Here is a 26,420-nt window from a genome sequence, read left to right as displayed (position 1 = left end):
TGCTTATTAGACGTTAGTGTAAGCTGAAGCCTTTAATTTGCAGATTAGACGCAAACCTTTATAAGCACTGTCATGAAAATGCCAAAAAATTGTGCAATGCCCCAGAAGGCTGGAAAGATACGACAGGGGCTAGCAATTGGGGGTTAGTCATGCCCTGTCTGTACCAACATATGAAATCTGATGACCCTGAGTTGCAGGTGAGACTGCTGTTCATGTCCACTTTCATATCATAGCTTATTGATCTGGGTAAAGAAGGAATATTGATGAAACATGTTACATGTAAGTACATGTAGGTTATTATTGAAAAAGTCAGTGGATTTAAGAATTTTTTGTAAATCTGTTTCCTAGTTCATAAAAATGTCTTACACTTAAGATTTTCTGTAATTTGATTAATTGTAGCGATACCATTATGATGCATTAGTCAATAAAAACAAAATTGTAATCATCAGTATTCCTTCAGATTGCTTATAAAAGCTTTATATTAACTGGTTGATAGATTTTTCTATATTATATACCTTTTCTATACAGTGCTGTTGATTTTCAATTGTCAATAATGGTCAATTTTTGCACATGTTAAATTCTGATTTGGTATGAAATTGATGGTTGAACCAACAGCTCTGTATGTGAAGAAGCTTATCTATTAATGCAAAAAACACTTAAAATTATGATTTTTTTTCTGGCTGTTAGTCTCCAGTATCTTGAAAGTTATTTTCTCTGTAATAGACTAACCTTCAATGAAATATATTTATTTCAGCCACACAAAATAAGATAAGAAATTAAAATTGATAAAAAAATTGGGGTAGATAACTGAGGTTTCCTTTTCTTAAATTTGGTTCATATTGTTGGCCAGTAATATATTTCTACATCATGAAATTTAGTGGATTCATATACATAGATTGGTTTGCAAAACACAAAATGCATGAACACACCTCTTAACCTTTAAAACAGATCATATGGAATTACATTTTTATGTGGGAGATTCAAATTTTTTCATTGATGTTTGTGGGAGTCAACCCTTTAATGTGGGAGGGTTAGGAGGTTTGTTTGAACATGTTTTGTCTGTTAAATGAGGGTAGCTTTATACTCATAGATATAAGTTAGAGGATAACATTGCATGATATGTTCTGTACTGTCATCAGACTGTCTTCTATAGGGTATGTAAGTCTTTAATATTTCTTTGGGTGTAATATCTTCGTAAGTGAAATGGTGATAGTATTAAAAAGTATTATCTTTAAAAAATAAAAAAGATAGCCGATGCAGTAAAATTTTGTTTGTTTTCCAACGATAGTACTTTTTACTTATAATTTTATTCATTTGGAGTTCTGTTTAGACAAGTTTTCAGTTTATTCAGGGTTTGGTTTAGACAGGTGTAACTACTTGAAATTAGTTATGATATAACACCTGTTAAAAGACTTGCATGCTCTATACAGTGTAGATAGATTACATGATGTATCAGCACCCCTCAGTACATTTGCATGACCTGTGTACATGTCTCTGTAGAATGTTTATGTCCTTTCCTGTTTATTTTTGTTCTGAAAAGTTTTTTTTTGGTGTTTATTCATCTGTCTGTCTACCTTTAATTTTTTCCATACAATTTGACTAAGGGTTTCAGTTTTTGATTAAGAACATCCTTTATTTTACTGTGAGGACTTACAGAAAGTAAATATTGACTGTAATACAGTAATATTGTTTTAAATTTCTCTTCTTCGTGACTTTACATTATATGTTGAATTCAGAAATGATATGGTTCAATTTTCATATCACATCTCGTATCAACTCAAGACTCTTATATCATCCATGAGGGCTTGCTTGAGGGATAATATGGGTTGAGGGTGATATAGGGTTTGATATAAAAAACACCTGTTCTGTTTATCATATATTTACACTGTAATACTGATGAGGTAGTGATATTAATTTTGGTATGTGGAAAACCTGAAGTCAAGATAGTTTCCAGTGAATATCTAATAGAAAAGACTGTCATATTCCATACTTAATATATAGTAAAATACTTTTCACAAGATGACAGATTATATAATAAAATCACTTTTCCTAAGATGAAGGATTATATAATAAAATCACTTTTCACAAGATGAAGGATTATATAATAAAATCACTTTTTCTAAGATGAAGGATTATATAATAAAATCACTTTTTCTAAGATGAATGATTATATAATAAAATCACTTTTTCTAAGATGAAGAATTATATAATAAAATCACTTTTCACAAGATGAAGGATTATATAATAAAATTACTTTTCACAAGATGAAGGATTATATAATAAAATTACATTTCCTAAGATGAAGGATTATGTAATAAAACAACTTTTCACTGGATGAAGGATTATATAATAAAATCACTTTTTCTAAGATGAAGAATTAAATAATAAAATTACTTTTCCTAAGATGAAGGATTATATAATAAAATCACTTTTCCTAAGATGAAGAATTATATAATAAAATCACTTTTCACAAGATGAAGGATTATATAATAAAATTACTTTTCCTAAGTTAAAGGATTGTATGAAAAAACCACTTTTCACAAGATGAAGGATTATATAATAAAATCATTTTTTCTAAGATGAAGGATTATATAATAAAACTACTTTTCCTAAGATGAAGGATTATATTATAAAATCACTTTTCACAAGATGAAGGATTATATAATAAAATTACTTTTCCTAAGATGAAGGATTATGTAATAAAACCACTTTTCACTAGATGAAGGACTATATAATAAAATCACTTTTCCTAAGATGAAGGATTATATAATAAAATCACTTTTCCTAAGATGAAGAATTAAATAATAAAATTACTTTTCCTAAGATGAAGAATTATATATAAAATCACTTTTCACAAGATAAAGAATTATATAATAAAATTAATTTTCCTAAGTTAAAGGATTATATGAAAAAACCACTTTTCACAAGATGAAGGATTATATGATAAAATCACTTTTCACAAGATGAAGGATTATATAATAAAATCACTTTTTCTAAGATGAATGATTATATAATAAAATCACTTTTTCTAAGATGAAGGATTATATAATAAAATCACTTTTCACAAGATGAAGGATTTAATGTCTGCTTTATCAGAAGACTGTTAACTACTAAATGCATGGAGTAATGGTGGAAAGATTCATATTATTACTATTCAGGTGTTGCATGCAGTTTATTTGTTTAGGTTTAATGTTTGGGAGAAAGCCTTTTAACTTCTTAGATATAAACATTCAGATGCCTAAAATTTGTCACTGAGAAAAACTGCAAATTCAGATTTTACTTGTAACACGAAATGTTTACCATACTCCAAAAGTTCTTGTTGTTTTTGTGTAGTTTTTACAAGTACATGTGGTAATAATTACAATGTTAATATAGCACGGAAACTGTAAGCTTACAAGTTTGATATTGATGTTTATGATGAAGAACAAGTTAAGACAACATACATGTAAGTACATGTTAAAAACATTTATTTTTTTCCTTCCTTTTTTTTCTAAAAGAAGCTAGAACACCAAAATAATGTGAATAACTAAATTGAAATCAATAGTACTTAAGAATCACACTTAGATTTGAATAAAAATGAGGTTGAATGATCTTTTTTTAACTGTTTAATTTGAAGTGTTACTAAAATTTCTAAGTATGTTGAAGGCTTTCTTCCAAGTTAAGTGGAATCATTTATACTTTTAAGAATCACTTTAAGGAAACTAAGCTATTGAGTATAAGTTGCATTATTTTGTCAACCAGATTAGACCAACTTGTGTATAAGAAGTGTCGACGCTATGCCAAAGAATTTTGCAACTATCATGGAAAGTGGCATGAGAAAAGATCCAAAAATGATACGACGGGACAATATGTTATGTCCTGCCTATGGAACCACATGAGAGGTGGAAAACAAAAGGTTTGAATGAGGGAAAAATGATAGCTTGGCATACATGTATAATCCTACAAATGTATCTAGATTCCCAAGTACAAAAGGAGTGCTTATTGGTTTTTATATATATAGGTCATTCTTTAGCTGAAACTATCATTTGTTTAATCATAGGAGATTACCAGTATTTTTTTTTGTGGGATTTATATTTCTAAATATTTAGACATGAACTTCCATTTCTTTTAGCTTTCAATATGTTGAGATCCAGCATTATTAGTTAAAAATAAGTTTTCATTTCCCGACAAAGTTTGGAACTTGTCATATTAAATCATCACTTGGCGTCAGTTATTGACATTATACATCAACATGTCCATTCAGCCCAACTGCTCAGAAATCTTGTAGTAGATTTGTATAACATTTTCTTTAAAAGAGCCTCTTTACATGAAAAAAACATATCTTTTGACGTGAATAATTTTACCACAGATCATAACCTTAGAGTGTATTATTAGTTTCAATAGGTAAATCTGTTCAATAAGAGTTAATTTTCTTATTAGAGGCTACAGCTTTGAAACTCGTTTTAAAAACAATTTAAAGGTAGGCTCCCTATGAAGGTTTAGCATGAGCTGTGGTAACACTTTACTTTTTGGACTGATTTTGAAAATTTTTAATTAATTTTTACATTTTATGTTATAGTCAGTCCAAAACAGTTGTGTCCATAATGAACAACAAGTCCCTATGATTAAGTGTGTAAAAAACTCCACATTGTAGTTGTATCATGCTTCACTCCATGAACCTCTTTATTTTTTTTGGAACTCATTTAATTTTTTCGTAATCATGTGATATTTTTTAAAATCGGGTACAAGTTTTTAACCATACATGTTGTATTTTGTATGTTACTTAAGAATTACTAATATTAGGTATATAGCTTCAGTCTAATGAGATGTACAGTACATTTGTTGTACTTGAGTATTTTTTTTTACATCAGCTTCCTGTTAAGGCCAAAAAAAAAAAAATAATAGTCTTGTTTCCTGCTACCTGCAAGAAAAAAAGTGGATAGGTAGGTAGGGAAATTATTTTATTTTTCAAAGACATTATACATTGAATAAATTAAAAAACAATCTAACTTTAACAGTGCTTTAGTCAAAATTGCCATCAAAGGTTTAGGGTAGGCACAAAAAATTAGGGTAGCAGGAAACATATTATTTGTTTGCCTTATCAAATGAGTCAACATTGGACCGTATTATTTTACAGTTGTGTAGTATTTGATATAATATGAGTGATACAGACTCTGAGGAGCCTCTAGTTCTAGTTCTAGTTATTCCACTTCCTGGTTTCCTTCTTCATTTTTATAAAAGACCAAAACATTATAGAGTAACTAATTATAAAAAAAGAACTAAAATTTGTCGCAAAAAATCATTTGCAGACATTAAAGTGCATATAGTTCTTATGATATGCTAGAGTACATTGTTGCTTATTGAATTTATATCTTTTTTTTCTTTAATTTCTTTGAATATGTTTATCAGTATATCACATGTGCAGCATCTTCTCAGATATTCAGTTTATTAGATTTTTTTTTTCATTTTATGTACCACATTTTTTAGAAATTGAAAATTGAAAAAAAAATTGTCATGATATAAGCCTGATTTCAAAAATATTTAATATAAAGGATGATGTTCCTTGAAAATTTATGATTTTCATTTCTCATTTCATCAAAACATTTTGATTTCAAATTCCTGTCAAGGATCTGAATCCTGAAAACTGCATAAATATAAATGTACATAATGCAATGCTTCTGTTTCTTGCTAGGTGTCAAGAGCCTGTAAACATGAAGTAAAAAGAGTGATGAGAAATCGAGCTCGGAGAATAGAACTGGATCCTGAAATAGAGCAGAACTGTGTTACTGATCTGGGAAGATTCTGCTCTGATCAAGAACAAAATCATAACAGAGGAGATGTGAGTAACAGTATACCTTGTTTATTGTAATAAGCCAGTTTTGGGAGGTTAACATATAGTTATGTCTCCTCAAATTTTAGGTTTAAATATTTTTTTTAGCCTGGTCTATCTGTGTGTCTTCCTGGCTGCCTGTCTGTCAGTCTGTCTGTCTGTTTGTCCATTTAACTTTAGTAAGCACAACTTACTAGAAACTACTGCACCAAATTCCATAAGACTTTTTAGGTAGTTAAGACATGATATGTAGTTATATGTGCATATTACCAGGAATTTAAGATCCTGTGAATTATTAGCGAGTTGTATCCCTTTAAGTTTTGGAACTGGGGAGACACATGTTGTTTAATTCTTATTCTCATTACATGTACCATCAGATCAGTGATGACCAGACTTCTTCTGCTGTTTCAAATCTGGATTTTATCATAACAATTTTATATGTTATACGATGTATAGTTATTTCCAAAAAAAAGTTTTTCATCGTTAACTGATCTTGTAATATCAGGTCTGAGTAATGGCTTATTGGTAGAAAGGGGGAGGGGGCGTTACGAACCTCGTTTGAGTGTCAATGCATGGTCATTATCAGACTGCAGAGTTCAAAATGGTAGTTGCAAAGCCTATGATATTTTGAAAACCAAATTCATACTGATTTGCTTTTATTTGAATAATAGTGCGTCTTGTTTTTCTAAATGAATACTTGATGATACTGAGTGAAGTTCATACAGAAATATAATAATGTATGAAAAAGTTGTTGGTCTTTTAAAATATTAACCCACCTTCACACAGACAGGTAGGATTTCTATGAAAGATAGAGGAGGTTCTCTTAGGTTTAGTTAAGGCCCTGCTGATATCAGTGGGAACCGTTAAGCAGAGTTAGAAATAGTAGCTTGCCTGCCAGCCCGAGACTAGCTATTTTTTGGCAGGGATGGCTAATGTTTGCAAAAATCTATATAGCCATATATAGTAAATATATCAAAAAATTATATTCAGGACTGGCTAGAATTTGAGTTAGTTTCCTACCCTGCCTTAAGTAATCAGCTATTCTGTCTGTCTGATCATCCATCTGTCTGCTCTATAACTGTTATACCTTTTTGAGTTAGTAATAAAACTTGGCAAAATTACTTACAACTACCTAGAAGGTGTGTCATACAGAAGAGAGTAAACTATAAGTCAAAAGAAAACTTAGTTAAATTTGTTTACCCTTTTGTTCTTTTATCACAATGAAGGCAAATATTTTGACATTTTTTTATAGGAGCTGACTTGTTTACAAGATAACTATGACGATCTGACTGATGCTTGCCAGGAAGTGGTTGGCAACATTACAGCTGATGAGGATGAGTTTATGGATCTAGATGTTGTGTTGGTCAAAGCCTGTACACCTATGCTGAAAATGTTCTGCGGAGAAGTAAGTAAATAAATTGAAATGCAGCTCCATTTAGTGGCAAGCCAGTAATTTTGATTTATAAACCTGATTTCCCTTTATTTTATTCCAATCAGGATTTTTCTGTTATTTTATATTTACATCCAATATTGTCAATTTAGCTTTGTTTGTTGACCTAATAAAATCAGGCCTTTATTGGTTGTCTTTGTTTTAATGTTTTGCCTTAGTATTTCTGTATTAACTCGCTCGTTAAATCCATGTTTCATTTGTAAACAATTATGATATTATATATGTGTCATTTACCACGTTACCATACCCATTTTATATGGACAGGAACTAGAAAATGAGGAAGAGGAAGATGTGATTATGCAGTGTCTAATTAAACATAAACACCACAATAACATGGATCCAAAATGTTATGCTGGGATAGAACATCATCAACTGGTAAGTATACCATTACAAATGTGTTTTTGCTACCCATAATTATACCCCTGCTAGGTTGGAGGGGTTTATACTGTTTCATTCTTTTCTGTCCCTCTGTTTTCACAATTTTATTTCCAAGTTTCTCTGAAAATGCTTGATAAAATCACTTGATATTTGACATAAGCTTGATATACATGTACGCAATTTAGTGTCCCCTTTGTTGGAAAGTTATTTCAGGTTTGTCCCTGGGTTACAGGACACCAACTTCATAATTTACAATCCAGTTTATTTTTCCATCCATATGCTAAAGTTGGTTCTTGAAGGAATCATTAGTTCGCATTTGAATGCAAAAGAATTTTTAATGCTGGAATTCTGCCTCTGTTTTTTTTCAAATTTATTTAAGTATTGATTGGTCTCAAAAACTACATTATGTAAATAAGTAAACTCTTTCTGTGTGTAAATTAAGGCCAACGGAAAAAAATTCTTGGTTTTCAAGCCCTTGTCTCTTTTAATGGTGTTTCATTTTTAACTAATGTCACTGTACCATTGAAAAAAAAAAAAAAAAAAAAACAAGAAAACATTTCATCATTTTTTATGGTAGTGTTAAAAGCCCCTCATAACATTTTTGTGGGGGTATAAATAGTAAAACAGATATGCCTTCCTTGTTGAGAACCAAGAAATTATTTTGGAATGGCCTTGTCATACTTTCCAGCTTTGGAAAACTTATTTACATTTTTTAAATAACATTAGCATGAAACCTTAATATTATTCTGTCGTCTGAATATAGCTGAAATATTGCTGCTCGGACGTTAAACCCCAACAAACAAACAATAATATTATTCTGTGATAGAGTATCAATTGGTACATGTACATGTAGATAGTAGGATAATTTACAAATAGATAGGTGTAAGTACATCCTCTACAAGCTAACAAAGTGTTAGCTGTGCTTTGCTGTGTTGTGCTGTGCTGTGCTGTGCTGTGCTGTGTTGTTTTGTTGCATACATGCTAAAGGAACTATGTTAACAAAATTGAGTTAAGCTGGTTTGAACTAGGAAGATGAAAACTTGGTAACATCTTTCTGATATTTTAGTATGCATGTTTATGAAGGTATAATTTTTATACTGCTGCATCAATAGGGTATGAAGCTGTGTCTTTATTGATGTTTTTGAAAAAATGTATACCTGGTGTACATGTAGATGCCATTTTATGACTCTTGTAAGAAAAGAATGAAGTGGACCATCAATGCTGTATTGACGAATTTCTTGTTTATCTTTCAGATATCAATGAAAAATTATGAATTTTCACACAAGTTTAAGGAAGCATGTAAGAAAGCAGTCAAAAAATACTGTCCCAAAGTGAAGAAGAAGTAAGTACAAACATAATTGTACCATTTAAGCATCTGATAGATGGACTTAACAAGTTTGTGGTATATTGGAATCACCCAGTCCATCCGTCCTAATTTTGTACGAATTATTCAATAGATTTATTTGAAATATGGTATGTGGCTTCACACAGTGGGGCATATATTGTAAGCTATTTTGTTTACTTTCTTGAAGCAACTTTTTCATTGGACTTTCCCATTCTTATATGCCTGTCTTTTTTTTTTATAGGGGACATATTATAGTTTATTAAAAAATGCCGCCACTAAAATAGTCACAAACTTGTACTAAGTGTACTAAATTGTAGAAGTAGTAAGTGATAAAATATCTGTAATTGAAAAAGAATGGATATAGAAGGTGAAATGTAACAAATGCCTAACTAAATATGCTTGTTTCCTATTAGTTCTTAAATATGTACATTTTTCATATCACTGTTTTTACATTGAATCTATGGAAGAAAGTCTGACTTCAAAAGTTCTTATTGAAAATTGGCCAAAAAACCTTTTGTGGTCCACTGTTTTTACCTGAAATTAATGACTGACAACTGTTATACTATAAGTTGGTTAAAACTTGAAATTAAACTCTAAGTAAATTAGAGTTTGTTTGCAAGAAGTTAAAAGGTGTTTTATGGCACCACATCACTTGTTGTTATTCCTTATATTTAGTACTTCATGGAATTGTTAGCCTAGTACAAAGCTAGGTTAACTGGAATGAATGTATCAATTATTATTATAAGAGATGCAGATTGATTCCTTACACTAAACAATCAACCAAATGTATATTGATTTTAGTTTTGTTTTTGTTTTTGTTTTTTTTTGTTTAAGAGGCCAACAAAAATGTTTCTGCAGTTCTCAGGTAATCTTTTTTATCTGTAGCAGTTTAAAAAACGAAAATGAAGAGGCACTTTCTCATCATTATTTCTTGTAATTATTGACATAAAAACACAATCGTAGTGATTGAATATAAGGGAAATACTTAAATACTAAATGCAAGTTGAAATTCAATTTTGCTAGTAGAAATTATTTCCATTTTCTTAAATTTGCAAGTGGAATTCTATAGGTAATATAGGTAAAGAAGTAACCCCAAAACCTTGAATTTAGTGAATGTAAGTTTTCAGTATTTGCCAATTTTAGTTAGTTGAAAAAATTCTGAAATTCAATGATCATTTTTTGATGCAATGGGAAAGTAATGAATTACACACCTCCTCCTACTTTAGGAACTAAGAAATTCACTTCAAAAATCATATGGTCTACAATTTTTTGTTGGAAATGCATTTTTGACATATTTTGTTTTAGGAGTGATGTAGTATCATGTCTGAGTGAACATGTAAGAAATGATACATTGTTGGATACTGATCACAGGATAGATAAACAATGTCGAAAACAACTCCGATTTGAAGTCATGCAGAGGGTAGGTTTCCCATCTTAGTTGATGTATACGAGATAGGCTATATAGGTACTCAGTAGGCAATATTTGTACTCAATGGGTAATATAGGTACTCAGTGAAGTTCAGTCTTGTGTTTTATGACTGGTCTTTATCTACATTATAAATTGTTTGCTATAAAATGTAGTTTTAATGTTTGCAATATTGTTGAAAATTTCCTCATTGATTAAAAACATTTATAATGTTGTTTATTGTACTGGTAATTTAATCTGGTTGACATTTTGAAGATTGTAAACATTTTAATATATTTTTATTACAAGTGGTTCATTAATACACCCTGCGCCAATACTGTCATCTATGTATTTTGGCAGATCTTTCAAAACAGCAGTTCCATCAACAAGTTTGTATTAGTGAATTTCAATTGAACAATGAATTTACAAATAGGAAATATTTCTTGAAGAGTGTGCAAGATACAGTATGATTATCATAATGAAAATCAGTTATTCAAAAGAAAATATTGCATAATTACATGCACAATGCATTATCAACTTGCAAGAATAACTTTAGGCTATTCCCCCCACCTAATTCAACTTTTGACTTGCATGTAAAGATGTATTTCAGCAGAGTATTGACAAGTTTGTTCATATAAATTTCAACTGAATTATGAATTTATGACAATAAGAAACATTTCTTTAAGAATATGAAAGATATTGTATGATAAACATGGTGAAAATCACCACTAAATGCATAAGACATTATCAACTTGCAAGAACAATTAAGAGGCTCTCCATGTAAAAATCAGGCAGATCCTATGATATAGGTGGCACAGGGTAAATGTTATGCCACTGAATGATTCCATGTGAATGCCTAATAGTATCAAGTTTGTTTAAATTGACAATGGGTGGCTCAGAAATTGACTTTCAAATTCCCTTACAATGCAACCAAATTTTGCTCAAATTAAAGGGTTAGAATTAGTCTACCCTTTTTCAATGAATTTCTATGGTTTTTATGTAATTATTTTCTCTTTAGTTCTTGAAGTTAATCAAAAACCAACTTTAAACTTCAAGAAAGGATGCACTTGTGTAATAAAATAAGTGAAATTTAAAAAAAAATTTAAAAAAATTGTGATGTGCCACCCACTTGCCTGGTTTTTGCACGGACCCCCTTTTTTTGTAATCAATTAAGCATTAAATACATACATCAACTCTAGCATGATATTCATGTATATGCAGTTTTAATTTCTCAAATATTTACCAGGGAGAAGATATAGAATTAGACAAGGATCTAAAACGTGCTTGTAAAAACGATGTAGATAATTACTGTTCTAAAGTACATCACGGAAATGCAAAGGTAATTAATTAATGCGAATAAAACTTAGTAGACAGAACAAATTTTCATGGTTTTCTTGATTCTGTCAAATCCATAACAAATGTAAAATTTCCATTTAATATTTTTAAGATCCATGAATTCAATATTTTGCCATTTCACTTAATTGAAATTGATAAACATACCTGTAATTCTTCCATAGTATATCATGTGTTCATAATTAATAGATTTGCATGAGTTATGGGACTTTGTTTAATTTGAACATGCTACAAAATAGGAAAATTTTATGCAACCCTTTGGAAACAGTTCAATGAGTTTTGTTCAAATTTTATATGATTGTTATTTACCATGCCTAGTTGATCATATTGCTCCGCCATTTTTTTTTTGACAAATCATACAGGAGTTATGGTACTTTGTTGAATGTGTACATGCTACACTGTAGGAACTTTTTGTGGATGCCACTCCTCAGAAACTGCTCAATTTCTTTGTTCAAATTTTGTATGATTGTTATTCACCATATGTAATTGATCATTTTGTGCTGCCATCTTGATTCGACAAATTTTACAGATGTTATTGGTAATCACAGTAGTATAATGTTACATGAAAATGGTGGATTATATTTCAGGTCGTGGAATGTCTGAAGGCACATCAAGCTAAACTCCAACCTAGATGTCATAAGCTGTTGTTTAAAAGAGAGGTATGATATTATCGTTTCTTTGATAAATGCTCACATGCTGCAGATACTTGTTACTGAGAACATTTTTATTTCAGTTTAGAGTGTTAGGCTAGCTGAACGTTAAAGAGTTGAAAATTTAATTATCAAGTGTGACTTAACAATGGAATTTGAACCAACCATCAGCTGAGAATGTAAAATCTGTAGAGAGGGAAATATGTTTTCAATTCTTAATAAAATGGGTTAAGCATTGTTAGGCATCTATGGCAATTAACAAATTCACCAAAAACTAGCAACAAATGATAATAACGTGTAGATATATTGGAAACATACTAGTTTGACATAATGACCATCATCCAAAAATATGTTTGACTGAAAGTGTCAGTAGTATATTGCCTTCATTATTTTAATACTGACAACATTTCTTTTGTTATAAAGAGAGAAGAGGTAAAGAACAATGCTGATTTCAAACTCCAACAAGTCTGCAAAGTAATGATAAAGGTAGGTGATCAGTTATAATCTTTATAAACCTTGAATTTTTTTCAGACAATTTTCAGTTTCTTGTTCCATGAAATATGTCTAAATCAAACTTTGATTTAAGGAGGTAGACCTAGAGTAAGGTAAATAACTCTTGAAATCAGTGATATGTTTGTATCATGTTCAATTTCACCAAAGCTTTTCAAGCTGAAATCAGTCCAAGTTACTTTGATGCTTTCATGAGATTGAAGTAAAATGGTGAATACAAACGTTCCAATGATTTGTAAGAGTTGTGTCCCTTACCCTAGGTCTACCTCCTTAAACAAGAAACCAGTTTAAACCAGAAAACAGACATTGTTTTACCCCTTTTCTGTCAATTTTCAAGCTTCTCAAACCTGTCTAATTTGGCTGATTCATCAGTTCATCAAAAATGAAGAATTAAAAGCTAGAATGTTGTTTATCAGTCTGAAACAGTTATATATTCTTTGTGAAAGTTATGTATTGGACCCTGATGGAGTGACATAGTTTTACACCTACTGTCTTAACAAACTGAAAACAATTCTAAATCAGATTCTTATTTTTAAAGTCCTTTTCTGATAACATACCTCCACTCATTGAGTTAGTGGTGTATTGGAATCACCTCATCTGTCTGTCATTCTGTCCATCAGAATTCCGTTGCAATTAGCACAGGTTTCACTGTTACCTACATATACATTGAATCATATTGTGTGGATTACATTTAATCATATGTGTAGATAACATATAATCATATGTGTGGATTACATTTAATCATGTGTGAATTACATTTAATCATTTGTGAATTACTTTTAATCATGTGCAAATAACATTTAATCCTATGTGTGGATTCCATTAATATGTGTTGATTGCATTCATCATACACTTAATCATGTGTGTGGATTATATTTTTTCATTTTTTTGTGGATAACACTTAATCATATGTATGGACTTTGGTGTGGTTATATGTATTTTGTCAAACAGCTTTAGTTCCATGGAACTAATGCATAAATGTATTTTTAAAATTTGCCCATTGCCCACTATGGGCAAGTCGAAATGAATAATTCAGTTTTTTTTAATCCATCTTTTCTGCTCTTTCACAGCAATATTGCAGAGGAGATGAGGATGACTTGGTCACATGTTTGGTGGCACATAAGCATGAACCTAACTTTGATGCTGCATGTAGAGATCTCCTTACCCGGAGACAGGTTGTCAGAAATAGAGGTATGGTTGAGGATAGAGAGTGAAATAGACATGGAAACAATATTCAATACTAACTTCAGCCTCATGAAGTTCTGAAAGACTATAACAAATGTTTTGACCAGTTAAGTGGTTTGGTATACTTGTCAAAATTTGACTTTTAATTTTCCATATTTTGGTTTGTATTATGCATATTTATGTATTGTACTCGTGTATGATTTTGATGGTCAAACATGTGAAAAAGTTTTTTGCTGGACATAGATTGCAGTAGAATTTTGTAAGGCAAATCTTTTGCTGTTGATCAATCAGTTATTTCTTACATATATGTTCAGGAAGAACCTTTTATTCACACTAAAACATCATCTTAAGGCTGGTACCTGCATAAATTGGTTGATTTTAATTTCAAAACATAATAAAATTTACATGGATGTATAGAATGGCTTATAAAAAAAAAGTCAAAAGTTAGAAAAATCAGACAATTCTGGTTTGGATCTTTTGAAATGAGTCAAACTTTTGGGAAAGTTATTATTTCACTATAAAAACTATAAAAAAAAAGTTGACGTAATGCTGCCAAAAAAAAATTCACCAAGACTTGTTTGTAGCAAAGTATTCCTTTGACATATGATTCTATTTTTAGATTACAGATTAAACCCAACATTAAGGAAAGAATGTGGAATGGACATCAAGAAATTCTGTCAGTCTGTTGTAGCCAGAGTACATGAAGATGAGGATGCCAGCGGAGAGGTTTTAGTGTGTCTTAGAGAACAGTTTAATAAACAGGTATAATGCTGAATGGCTTAGAAAAGATGAATTTTGTTAATGATATTTTATTATTATTTTTCATACAGAAGTCTGATGCAGCTTCTGGAATAAAGACATTCAGAGTTTGCCTTTGCTCTGAATGATGTATAGAATTGATTTTTAGCTTATCCGGGTTGAAGGGCCATGTGAGCTATTGCCATAACTTGGTATCCACCATTGTTCTTTACAATTTTCATACCCCGCGACACAAGTTGCAAGGTATTAATGTATGTGATATCCTTCAAAAAGTTGCATGTTCATATGTCTGTCCCCTTCATGTTTCCAAATGATAACTTGAGAATGGATCAGTGAATTTTTTTGGAAACTTTGCATAGTTGTTGGTTACTATGAAATACAGGTTATGTAAATTTTTTATAGAAATCCAAAATGTAGTCATCAAGTTAGGCCATGTTGAACATTTTGCCTTCCTATTTTTTCACCATTACGTTTGGTATTACTTAATGTTCCATTTATGCTGTATTTTTTAAAAATCTTCTCGTACACTACTGGACAAATTAAAACCATATTTAACATGAGTGTTCTTCAGTTAGTCTACCCAGAACTGATGTGGAGATTTGTTTGTTGACAACAATGGCCACTGCAGTTATATCTTGCTTATTAACGTTTTTTTTGAAAAAAAATGGTGGCTGTTACTAAAAATAGAACAATGGGGGTCAGACAGCAGTTTTTTGTATACATCACCAAAACTGTAATTTTTAGCCAAATTCTGACAGAGGGTAAATGTATTTATCATAGTAAGATCTACCTGAGGTCCAATTTCTATTTACTCATGTTGCAGTTAAAGCCTTTTTTGGATGTGTTTCTTTGTTTTTGCTATTTTTTTATGTTATATTTTCAAAATCTTCTCTGTGAAACTTCTGGACAGAATTCAATGATACTTGATTTGACTAAATCTTAAGGTCTCCTGCACAAAATGAGTGTTTGGAATTTGTATCTATGGAAAAGCAAGGAAAGCAATTCAGGCTCTTTATAGCCTCTAGTTATGTTCTGTTATTTGATAGAAATTGAGTAATAGGTGTACGGATGTTACTTATTTCAGACATCACTTATAACGTTACATTATTTTATAGAAATTGAGTAATAGGTGTACAGATGTTGTAAGAGACATTATAAAAGAGTCAGCCTTAAATTACATGGAAGACACTGCTTTAGCTACAGCTTGTGAAGATGAGGTATTAATAAAATTAAAGTAATAAAGTTTTAAAAAGAAAATAATTCTTTTACCTGGAAGTTTTTTCAAATGCTTGATTAAATGTATGTTTATACATAGAAAGAATTTTTTTATTTACTTCCTCAAAACATTTTTTCCTTCATTATATTACCTTTCTTATTAATTCCATTGAAACACTTTTTCTTTTGTTGTTTAGGTGTAATTTAATTTGGTTCATAATAAGAATGCCAGATGTAAAATGACCATATTGACATCAACGCAGTTTGTACTAACTTTCTAATTATAAAATAATTGAATCACTAAATTACACCAGCAAAACCTGACATAAGTCTTTAAAAAATAAAAATGTAAGTACATCTAGATTTTGTCTGAAAGCTTCCAAGTATCCAATGTATTGCATTATAAAGTACAATGCTTTGTTTGTAGATAAAGAAACATTGCCGTGCAGAACATCAGAAAGCATTAGAGTTATCTCCCAATCCTAATGAAGTTGTACAGATGGAACAAGACCCTGATAAAGGAGAGGTCCAGAGATGTCTCATGGATAAATTTAAAGAGAGATTAATTAGTGGTGAAAAATGTAAACAGGTCAGATTCTAATGAAATACAGTCAAACCTGTCTTAATCCATTAGTCTCTTCATGTCAGTAGTGATGCAGTTTGAATCTATGTGAAGTGAACACGAAAAGTGCAAATGGAGGTGATTTGGACAGGTTTCACTGTGTTGTTCTTCTTTAAATCAATCAGTGAGGTGATTAATGGTGTAATTGAGGTAGGAGCACCATTACAGAACTACTTGTACTTTTTATGACATTAAGATTTGCCCACCTTTTCAAACAAGCCATTTGTGTGACTAGAGTATATATTAAAGCACCTCATTCGAAATTACAACAATAATAAAACAATTCTATTATACATCTATGTTATTGTTGGCTGTTAGCTGATGATTGATGTGTGGGCCTCTTGATCATTTTAAAACCAGCATTTTAACACCATTAACTATTAAGGTATTTTTGGTTCAGTTGCTGGACAGCTTCTCCTAACATGTATGAACATACATGTATTGTGTTGTCTTGTGTTTTTTACTAAATTGATACTGTTCATGTATTATGCCAGGTCATCCTCAGTTAGTAACGATCTGCTCTTTGATAACATCTGAATCCTTTAAATCAGTAAATGATGGTATTGAATACAAGCCAGTGTCACGGAAAGAATTATATAAGATGTTAACCTTACCTCATCTCGCTTGTCCTCTTCATGCCCTCGGTAACAGAAGGTCCTGATATATTGTCTCCATCTTTGTCTGTCCTTGACTGCCACCCTTACTTAGTCTTCTGCCCAAGAAGTGATTCTTCTGCCCAGTTGGAATCTTTCTTGTGCAGAAATCCCCTTCCATGTTATTTTTAGGTTGACCAAGTTTTCTTTTTTCTTCTGGAAGCCATGTCAAAGCCATCGTACATGTAACCTGGTGTTGTCTGTTCTGGGTATATATACAATCCATCTCCTTTTCCTGTGCGCTATATTTTTTTATGTTCTTGCTCTCTGATGAAGCTCTTCATTTGAATCTTCTCTGATTTTCTCTAATTTTTATAGTTGTATCTAGTGTCTGTACTGGAAGATTGCCTCACTCTGTTGTTAAGCTCACGACCACAGTGTCAAATAATTTGACCTTTGTTTGGATAGAACTTTTTTATTTAACAAAGAAAATTAACTATATTTTAGTAATATTTCAATATTAAGATCCTAATATTTTAGTATTAAGATCCATAGAGGTGTGATCTGGATAGTCCTAGTAGAATTATTTATGTTGAACTATAAAATGTTTTACTTGATGCAGACTTTCTAGTGGGCCCTTCTTGTCCAAATTTTCTTATTTTTTAATAGCAGTCCTAAGTTTCCTTATCCATAAAAAAGCCTGAAATTTTTTGTAAAATCTTACTTTTTTCTAATTTGAACATATTTAGACATGGTGTACACCCCTCGTGCTAAAGTGGGAAGAAAATATTTTTGAGCATGAAATCTTGATTTCTGGCAAAAATTTCGTCGAAAAATTTACATTTTTCACTTTGCTCAGCCCTTCCTATCCTGAAATTCAGGATTCATCTCCATGGAGTTGCATACACAAATATTTTTTTCTATTTTGAGAAGAAGACATAACCCGTTATGGTTTGTCAAATAAAGTTCTGAAAATTCAAAAAAATACTCTTCTTTTTTCGAAATTTCCACAATAAGTTGCTTGAAAGGCTGTTGACATTGTTTATGGGGTAAATTTGAATTTCAAGTATGGAGTATTGCAATTGTATATACATTCAAAAGTGCCACATGTGATCAGTGCTCAGCTCACCTTAAGTGACTAGCCCGAACACTGGGGCTAGTAAAAATTGATTCTGGCTTTTGGAATGATGTGTACATTTCTTGTTTCAGGCTAGCTGAATCCTATACAGTCCTCTATTATTCAGGCTAATGGTTGAAAATTTTATAAGTGAAGTATCATGTATAAATGAATTGATAAACCGAACACATGATAATCATAATGATAAGTCTTCATTCATATGTTAAACATTTCCTCTACATGTGATTCTCATGTGTATCTTTTTTTTTTTTTTTTTTATGGCAGTGTCATGTCGTCATTTTTTCTTAAGGATTAAAAACACCATTAGTTTTTGAAATAATTAATATTTACATTTTATATTCAATTGTAGAATATTGCAAGAATTATTCAGGAATCAGAAATAGATATAAGTATAGACCCTATACTACATACAGCATGTCAGAAAGATCTGTATAAATTCTGTGCTGATTTAGCCCCAGGAGAAGGCAGAAGTAAGTCTAGGATCATCTGTTTTAAGTATCAATTCTTATAAGAATTATACTGTGAAAGTAATAATGTTTTTTGGGTATCAATTTTCAAATAAAACCGTAGGAAAAAACATTCTTAGAGAATCAATTTTCAGTAGTGCATAAGTCATGTAGAATTAACATGCCTGGATTACCAATTTTTAGCTCGCCTGGCCAAAGGCCAAGTGAGCTTATGTCATCACTTGGCGTCCATCGTCATTGTCGTCGTGGAGAAATTTTCAAAAATCTTCTCCTCTGAAACTACTAGACTGACAAGTTCTAAACTTAGCATGATTGTTCCCAAGGGTATTCTGCACAAAATGACCTTTGGGATTTTTGATCCATAAAAAACATGGCCACTGTTACTAAAAATAGAACTTAGGGGTCAGATGGCAGTTCTTTGCAAATAACTCAAAAACCGTTGCCCTTATCAAATTTCTGGCGTGGGTGTTATTGTTCAGCATCATGAGACAGGTCCATGCCGAAATTTACAAAACGATTCGTAGACTGATGTAGGAGTTACGGCCCCTGAAAGTTTTTTTTTTTTGCATTTTTCGCATGTGCAACATTGTAAATCTTCTCAAAATCCTTCGCACAGAATTCAGTGAAAGTTGGCATATATGTTCCTTAGGGTATCCCACACAGAATGATCATTGGGATTTTTTATCCATGAAAAAACTTGGCCACGGTTACTAAAAATAGAATGTTTGGGTCAGATGGCAATTTTTTTGCAAGTAACTAAGAAACCGTTGCCTTTAGCAAATTTCTGGCACTGGGAAAAATTGTTAAGCATCATGAGAAGGACCTATGCCGAAATTTTCAAAACCATTCATTGACTGATGTAGGAGTTACGGCCCCTGAAACAGATTTTTTTGTTGTTTTTTTTTCACATGTACAACTTCGAAAATCTTCTCTAAAACCATTTAAGATCATTAAATGAAAATAAGCATGATAGTTCTTTAGTGTATTTTGCTCAAAATGACTTGTGATTTTTAATAGGTTAATAGATATGGCTGCCTATACTAAGAATGGAACTTAGGGGTCGGAAGACAGGTTTTTGAAAATAATTAAAAAATTGTTGCCTTTAGCAAAATTCTGGTTCAGGTCATGAAAATGCTATTAAAAGCATTTGCTGCATTTGACAATTTAGTTGATTTTAACTTAGCCTGTCTTGTTCCTCAAGTTTTTCAAATAAGCAAATGGTTAACCAGGTGAATGATTCAGGCTCTCTTGAGCCTCTAGATACAAGTTCCTAAAACTACAAAGAAGGAATATTCCTGGATTAGCGTATATCATGAAATTAGGACAGTAGGTTTATTTTGGTTTATTTGGCTTCTTTTTTTGAAAGTGCCAAAATTAAACACACCAAGATATAACATTCTTCGAAATTTTGAAATTAAGGCAGCCAATATATATCTGTGTATTGGAAGGTTCAAACGAAAACAAGATTGATATCCTAATACCTGTCTGCAAAGCAATTAAATTGACCTTTCGTTTTACTTTGTTAAAATTTAGGAATGAAAATGACACTGGTAAAGATTCTAACAATACCAGTGACATATTTATTACTGCAGTTTACCTGGGTAAACAAAGAGTAATCAAGGGAACCAAGGTTATAGTGGCAATTAAAGGTTCAGTTTAATTGCTATGTAAACATCTGTTGCTCATGGTAATTGATTTGCTTCAGTTTCACAATCAAAGAAGATTCGAGTGGATAATTGACACTTGTGGCTTGGCTAGTGTGACGATCATTGTTGTTTTATTACAATCAAATAACCATGAAAATAATTGGTAACAGTTATATTTTCACTAATAAAGTTGTCAAAGCCATTAAAGATAATTACCAATAGCGTAAATAAAATTCTAGTTGTGAACCTTGATCATTTTTGTTTTTAGTTAACTTTTGTCTGTGAAGTAAATCATTTAAATTGACAATTTTCAAATTATGAGTCAAATTAATGCTGAACTGTTAATTACATTAGTCTCTCTAGGATTGATTTATCTTTTATATGCAAGTCGTTCATATAACAACATTAATCTGTTTTTGTATATATTATATTTTGGTACTTATAAGAGAGGCTCCAAATAAACCAAAATGTAACATGGTTCTAAACTGCAAAAAGGAAGGTTGGTATTGATTTTGGAGGGGATGCAATGGTATGTAATTAAGGTCCAAAAAAGGTTTAAAACAAGCATTTTGTATAATTTAACACTAACTCCAGTAAAATCAATAATATTGCTCCACACTATTCTTTTCCTCACAGATTATGACTTGAGGTGGGTGAGAATTCAGGGCCAGAAACAAGAATTTATATCTAGATGACACATTGAGTAAAAGGAAATGGAATTCTTTGAAATTGTGTCACAAGGTACCACACTCCCAAAGAAAGATTGGGATTGATTTTGGGATTGTGAATAGTACCATTTAGGAATTAATTGCCACAAAAATTCTTATCCTAGCTGTGTCAAATGTCATGACGCAATCAAAATTCAAAACTGTATCGAATGGTGTGTCCATACTTGCGCCATTTGCTAATAGTTTGACCTCTCTGGTAATATGAAGTTGATCCTTGGAAAGCATTTTGTTGTGAAATTGACCTCAGGTTTTCAACTAATATCTTAATGACATGAATTCTCTCAGATACTTCTTACTTCCATAAAAACCATTAAGTAATACAATATTGTCTGACACAACAAATTTGTTTGATTTTTAGAAATGACTTGCTTATTACAAGAATTTGAAGATCATCCCAACAGGTTAGATAAAAAATGTTATGCTCAGTTAAAAAGACGGAAAGAATTATGGGAGTTATCAGTCAGGGTAAGTTGATGGCATAATCAATGTAAAGATGGTCTCCTGTTTATCAGCTAAGTAGTATATGTTTGAACTCAAGAGTACATACATGTAGATATGATTTTAGGCTTTGCCAATGAGTGATGGAGCTATCTGTAGATATGATTTTAGGCTATGCTTTTGAGTGACGGAGCTTTTTGTAGATATGATTTTAGGCTTTGCTTATGAGTGACGGAGCTATTTGTAGATATGATTTTAGGCTTTTCCTGTGAGTGATGGAGCGATTTGTAGATGTGATTTAGGCGTATGCCTGTGAGTGACGGAGCTATTTGTAGATATGATTTTAGGCTATGCCTATGAATGACGGAGCTATTTGTAGATATGATTATAGCCTTTGCCTATGAGTGACGGAGCTATTTGTAGATATGATTTTAGGCTATGTCTGTGAGCGACGGAGCTATTTGTAGATATGATTTTAGGCTTTGCCTATGAGTGACGGAGCTATTTGTACTCAAATTACATTGAACTTTATTGAAAATGCATGTTATGAATTTATATTGTTGATATCTCAACCAGTGGTAATATTCCAGACTTCATTTAACACATGATAATGATGATGTGCATCTGCATTGAAAATTTAACAGTCACACCCTAACTGTGAACATCTCTTCCAACAGATTTTAGGCCATTCATGTTCTGACAGGATTTACATATGTAAGATGTCACTGATGTTCCACCCTGGTAGATAAAATGAAAAATTGTGTAAATTTCTGATAAAAATATAAATAAAAATTCTTCTCTGTTGAGGTAGCTGAAGCTTTCTACCGCTAGCTTTTTATTTAATAGTATTTTTGAATTCACACACAATCAATCTGTAATTTTCCCTTTTTTTTCAAACTGTGCAGTAGTGGTAGTCCCAATCATTATAAGCTTAAAGAACATACTTGAAAAAATATGCTCATTGTGCTCATATGACTAATTGACCAAATTTTTTGTAATAAACTAAAATTTATGATTTCAAATTTTGTTTGTTTTGTAGATTGCTCCATTGGAAGGTTTCCAAGAGCTTGCAAACCAAATTTCAGGATCACCAGCAAAGACTTATTTATTGGGAGTGATTTGTTCAATAATAGGTGTCATCTTTTTAATTGGCATTACATGTGGAAGAGTGACTAAGCGTGTTACAAAAGAAAATAAGAATAAATAAAAATGAGTGTATGTTTATTGCTGAAAATACCATGGAAATATTAGAATAACTCATTGAAAATCATTGTTTTGTATAAATGTGTTTTTCTATCCTGTAATTTTGATTTGTGGATGTGCAGTGAGTTAGAATTTCTGTTCTGTTAGAGAAAATTAACTTGCATAACTTGGTGTATTTTGAAATGAAATTTTAGATCAAGTTCGGTTGATTGTCATTGGCAGCTTGTTGTTATTAATGAACTGAATTAACATAGTTTGAGTCTTAATATGTACATGTACATGTTGTAAAATTGATATTGAAAGATGCTCTGTACAATGTGGCTTTGGCCTAAATTTAGATATTGTTTCCTGCATCCAACCAACTAGCCTGAAATGAATCAATCTAAAACATTTTTCATAAATATTTATTGTAATTTGAAATGGTTAGTATTTAGTTATGTCTTCAAGATATTTTAATACTATAAACTTATTAACTTCTTGGAGATTTTTTCGTGATAACATACTCGCGGGTATCATTTTTTTGCAGTTTCAAAAAATGTATGCATGATATAATATTAAAGATAAATTTCTTGAGTACAGTTTTTCATGCTTTCCTTAGCAAAAATAAGTACACAGTGAAAATTCATACCTTTACATGAACTTGTGTTCTTCCAGGTAATGGTTGGTGGTGAAAACAGATAATTTCTAAATTTTGGCCTTGACAATTTTTGTTGTCCTCCTTCATTAGGTCTTCTGGACACTGTTAAAAGAATCGTGGTATTCTGAACATTTTTCATTGACGTCATTGGTGACTTTGTCTCACGGTAGAAGAAACATTCCAAAAGGCACAAATCATTCTACAGTTGTTTTCTTTGTGTGTTATTATTGACATTTCAAATTCAGAATTTGATTTTGCAAAAAAAGCTGAAGTTAAAATAGAATGTTATTGATGAAGAGTACTTATACCCACTTTTTAAGCTTGACTTGAGATCAATTTTACATTTTTGTGAAAGCATTCAGTTTTGTTAAGAGATTAATGATCATGGCATTAAAAATATTTCCATGGTATTTTCTCTGAAGTCTTTCTTTTGGGTATAAAATACTTGTTACATGTGTATGAGTTTGTTAGAGGGATTGTGATGTTGATAAATATATTTATTTTTCTGGTCGTCTCATCGTAAAATTCCACGGGAAACAAAATGTGATGAGAATTGTACATACTTATATTATACATATTTGTTTTGGAAAGATTTGTAAAGAAACTTAAAATCAGAGATAGGTATGACTTTTTCCCTTGTCATAAACACTCTCCAATCAAGATGGCAAAGCTGTGATTTACAGCATGTGAATATTTAGAAGCATGTTAAATTCTAAATTTCGCCATAGAGAGTGGGGGAGTTGTTTTAATCAAGTATGAGAGTCTGTTACTTCTATAAAATATGTAGAGAAATTGAAGAGTGTAAAATGCTTGGAAATTTATTGCAGAAATTTATCACCACTTGGGTATTAAAAAGCAATTTCATCTTTAATTACTGGCATAGAATGGGAGAAGTTATATATGTGATAACCATATAGAATGGGAGAAGTTACATATGTGATAACCATATAGAATGGGAGAAGTTACATATGTGATAGCCATATACTACATGTGTATCCTGATCTTATGAACTTGTGAATACTGTGGCTTTTTAATATACAGTAATGCTACATGTGTTTTTGTATATGACAAAAATAAGCTGTAGAACAATTCAACAACAACTTTGGAAATTCTCATCAAATTTTGTTTTCTTTAAAGCATAATTATGATCCTTTATTAATTTTTTACTGTTAATGCTTTATTCTTTAGGTTTTGGCCATTATTAATTTTGGTAATTAGAATCTGTATAAATATTTGCTTTAAATCATCGCATTATGATATCTTTATGTTCAGATTTTAGTATCATTATTGTTTCTATGGCATTTATGTTAGTTGATGTGAAGTGTCAGAGCATGTATAACAAATTTTAAAAGGATGCATTTATTTTTTGTCCAGTGCTACAATGATTCAAAACTTATTCCTCAGACACTGCTTGTTACTCAGAAAAAATCATGGGCCATCAAGATGGATTGAAAAAATACACTGAAGTACATACAATTTGATCAAATCAGGGATATAGTTCTCTTATTGAATTATTTTTTTTTTATATAAATCATAGATATTATGTTTCATTCTGATTGAATGTCTCTCTGAGTTATATTTTGGGAAAGTGTGAATAATGTTTTTGATTTTAAGATCAGTGAAACTTAAAAAAGAATTAGCAAAGTCTGTGTGTCAAAAACAATTTGAAGCTTTTTGAATCATTATAACCTTTAAAAACCTTTAAATTCCTGCAAGGCCTAACAAAATTGAATTTTGGATTTTTGGTTAGTGGCACATAGATTGTAAGCATGTAAAGAAATTTGATTTTTTATAGATAATAGATCATAACAATGTTTATATTTTGTTATAAGTAAGGTCATTCAAAGGATGATTTTTTTTTACCATTTTATTGCCCGTATAAAGAAGTGAGGATGCTTGTTCAAAGCCAGGGAAAAATTGAGAAGTCCTTTTTGTTTTTATTGTATTGATATTGCAATAGATGTGGGTAATTCTGGATTTGCAAATTACAGTTATCTCCCTTTGTCCACCATTTGGGTAGGTACCTCCATAGAGCCACACTAGTGAAAATCGAGTTTGTATTTTTTTCTAAATTAATTCCTGACCAAATTTTTACACCAGAGGTTGATTTTTAGCTGAATGTGATATGTATCCTTCATGTCCTATTTTTTTCTCTTGAGATTTTGGCACATGTTTTGAAGAAAACACAATTTAATAAAATCCCCCCACTGACCCTATGTTAAAATTCCTACCCACAAGGGAGATTACTTTTGCGTAATGGCTAAATTATGTCCTTTGGCCCTGGTATGTGAAAAGAGGGAATGAAGATGAGGGAAGGCCTGGAAAACTAAGAAATTAATTTCAGTTGGCATTATTGCTTCATATGTGTGATTGATACTAAAGCAGTGATATTATACTAAATTTATCAAATGTGCCATTTAGTAAATAAAAACCATTATTTCATAGAAGATGTATATATGTTATTGTGTTGTCATGGCAACCATACTATTCTTTGTGATTTGTGATATGATTATCAACTTATTCCAGAAAAAAAAACAATTTCTTGAGTTTCTACATTTAATATCAGTTTTATCGTGGCTTACATGTATGAGAAATATTAGAAATATTGTACATGTAGTAAGCAGTATTTTTGCCCTAAAGTATCAGTTTTCAAGGATAGGGCTAGAACTAAATTGAATCTCATAAATAGATTTTTCATCGTATATGTTATTATTTGAATGAAGCTTGGCATAGTTTTACAGAGATAATTGAAATAGATGTGTTATATGGTGAATACATTGTACTTTCACACATGCTTTGCCAAAATTTTACAACAGCCTGTATCCAGTAGGTATTCACATAAGTAGATATATAGAACATTGAATGAGATACTCAAAATTTTTATTTTTA

At 31.0% G+C, this 26,420-nt stretch overlaps 1 protein-coding gene across 2 annotated transcripts in view; it reads left to right on the top strand.

The window, feature by feature from the left end:
- LOC148616878 (Golgi apparatus protein 1-like) overlaps window positions 1-22,901 on the top strand; it is a 41,796-nt gene extending 18,895 nt beyond the window's left edge. Inside the window, exons 10-25 of one of the 2 annotated variants that reach the window (XM_088584026.1) lie at window positions 44-197; window positions 5,672-5,818; window positions 7,062-7,214; window positions 7,524-7,634; window positions 8,891-8,979; window positions 10,288-10,402; window positions 11,634-11,726; window positions 12,328-12,399; window positions 12,814-12,876; window positions 13,971-14,091; window positions 14,705-14,847; window positions 15,960-16,061; window positions 16,487-16,648; window positions 18,762-18,882; window positions 21,612-21,718; window positions 22,731-22,901. In XM_088584026.1, the coding sequence (XP_088440152.1) occupies window positions 44-197; window positions 5,672-5,818; window positions 7,062-7,214; window positions 7,524-7,634; window positions 8,891-8,979; window positions 10,288-10,402; window positions 11,634-11,726; window positions 12,328-12,399; window positions 12,814-12,876; window positions 13,971-14,091; window positions 14,705-14,847; window positions 15,960-16,061; window positions 16,487-16,648; window positions 18,762-18,882; window positions 21,612-21,718; window positions 22,731-22,898 (1,921 nt within the window). In that variant the 3' untranslated portion in view covers window positions 22,899-22,901. Of the gene's footprint in view, window positions 1-43; window positions 198-3,741; window positions 3,896-5,671; window positions 5,819-7,061; window positions 7,215-7,523; window positions 7,635-8,890; window positions 8,980-10,287; window positions 10,403-11,633; window positions 11,727-12,327; window positions 12,400-12,813; window positions 12,877-13,970; window positions 14,092-14,704; window positions 14,848-15,959; window positions 16,062-16,486; window positions 16,649-18,761; window positions 18,883-21,611; window positions 21,719-22,730 lie in introns of both variants that reach the window. The other variant, XM_088584027.1, reaches the window with a different exon arrangement.
- Window positions 22,902-26,420: the final 3,519 nt, after the last annotated feature.

The sequence above is a fragment of the Perna viridis genome, chromosome 5 (genome assembly GCF_037379345.1).
Source record: "Perna viridis isolate PV_CMFRI_1.1 ecotype Kerala chromosome 5, ASM3737934v1, whole genome shotgun sequence".
Lineage (NCBI taxonomy): Eukaryota > Metazoa > Mollusca > Bivalvia > Mytilida > Mytilidae > Perna > Perna viridis.
This window is presented reverse-complemented; position numbering and strand designations above follow the sequence as displayed.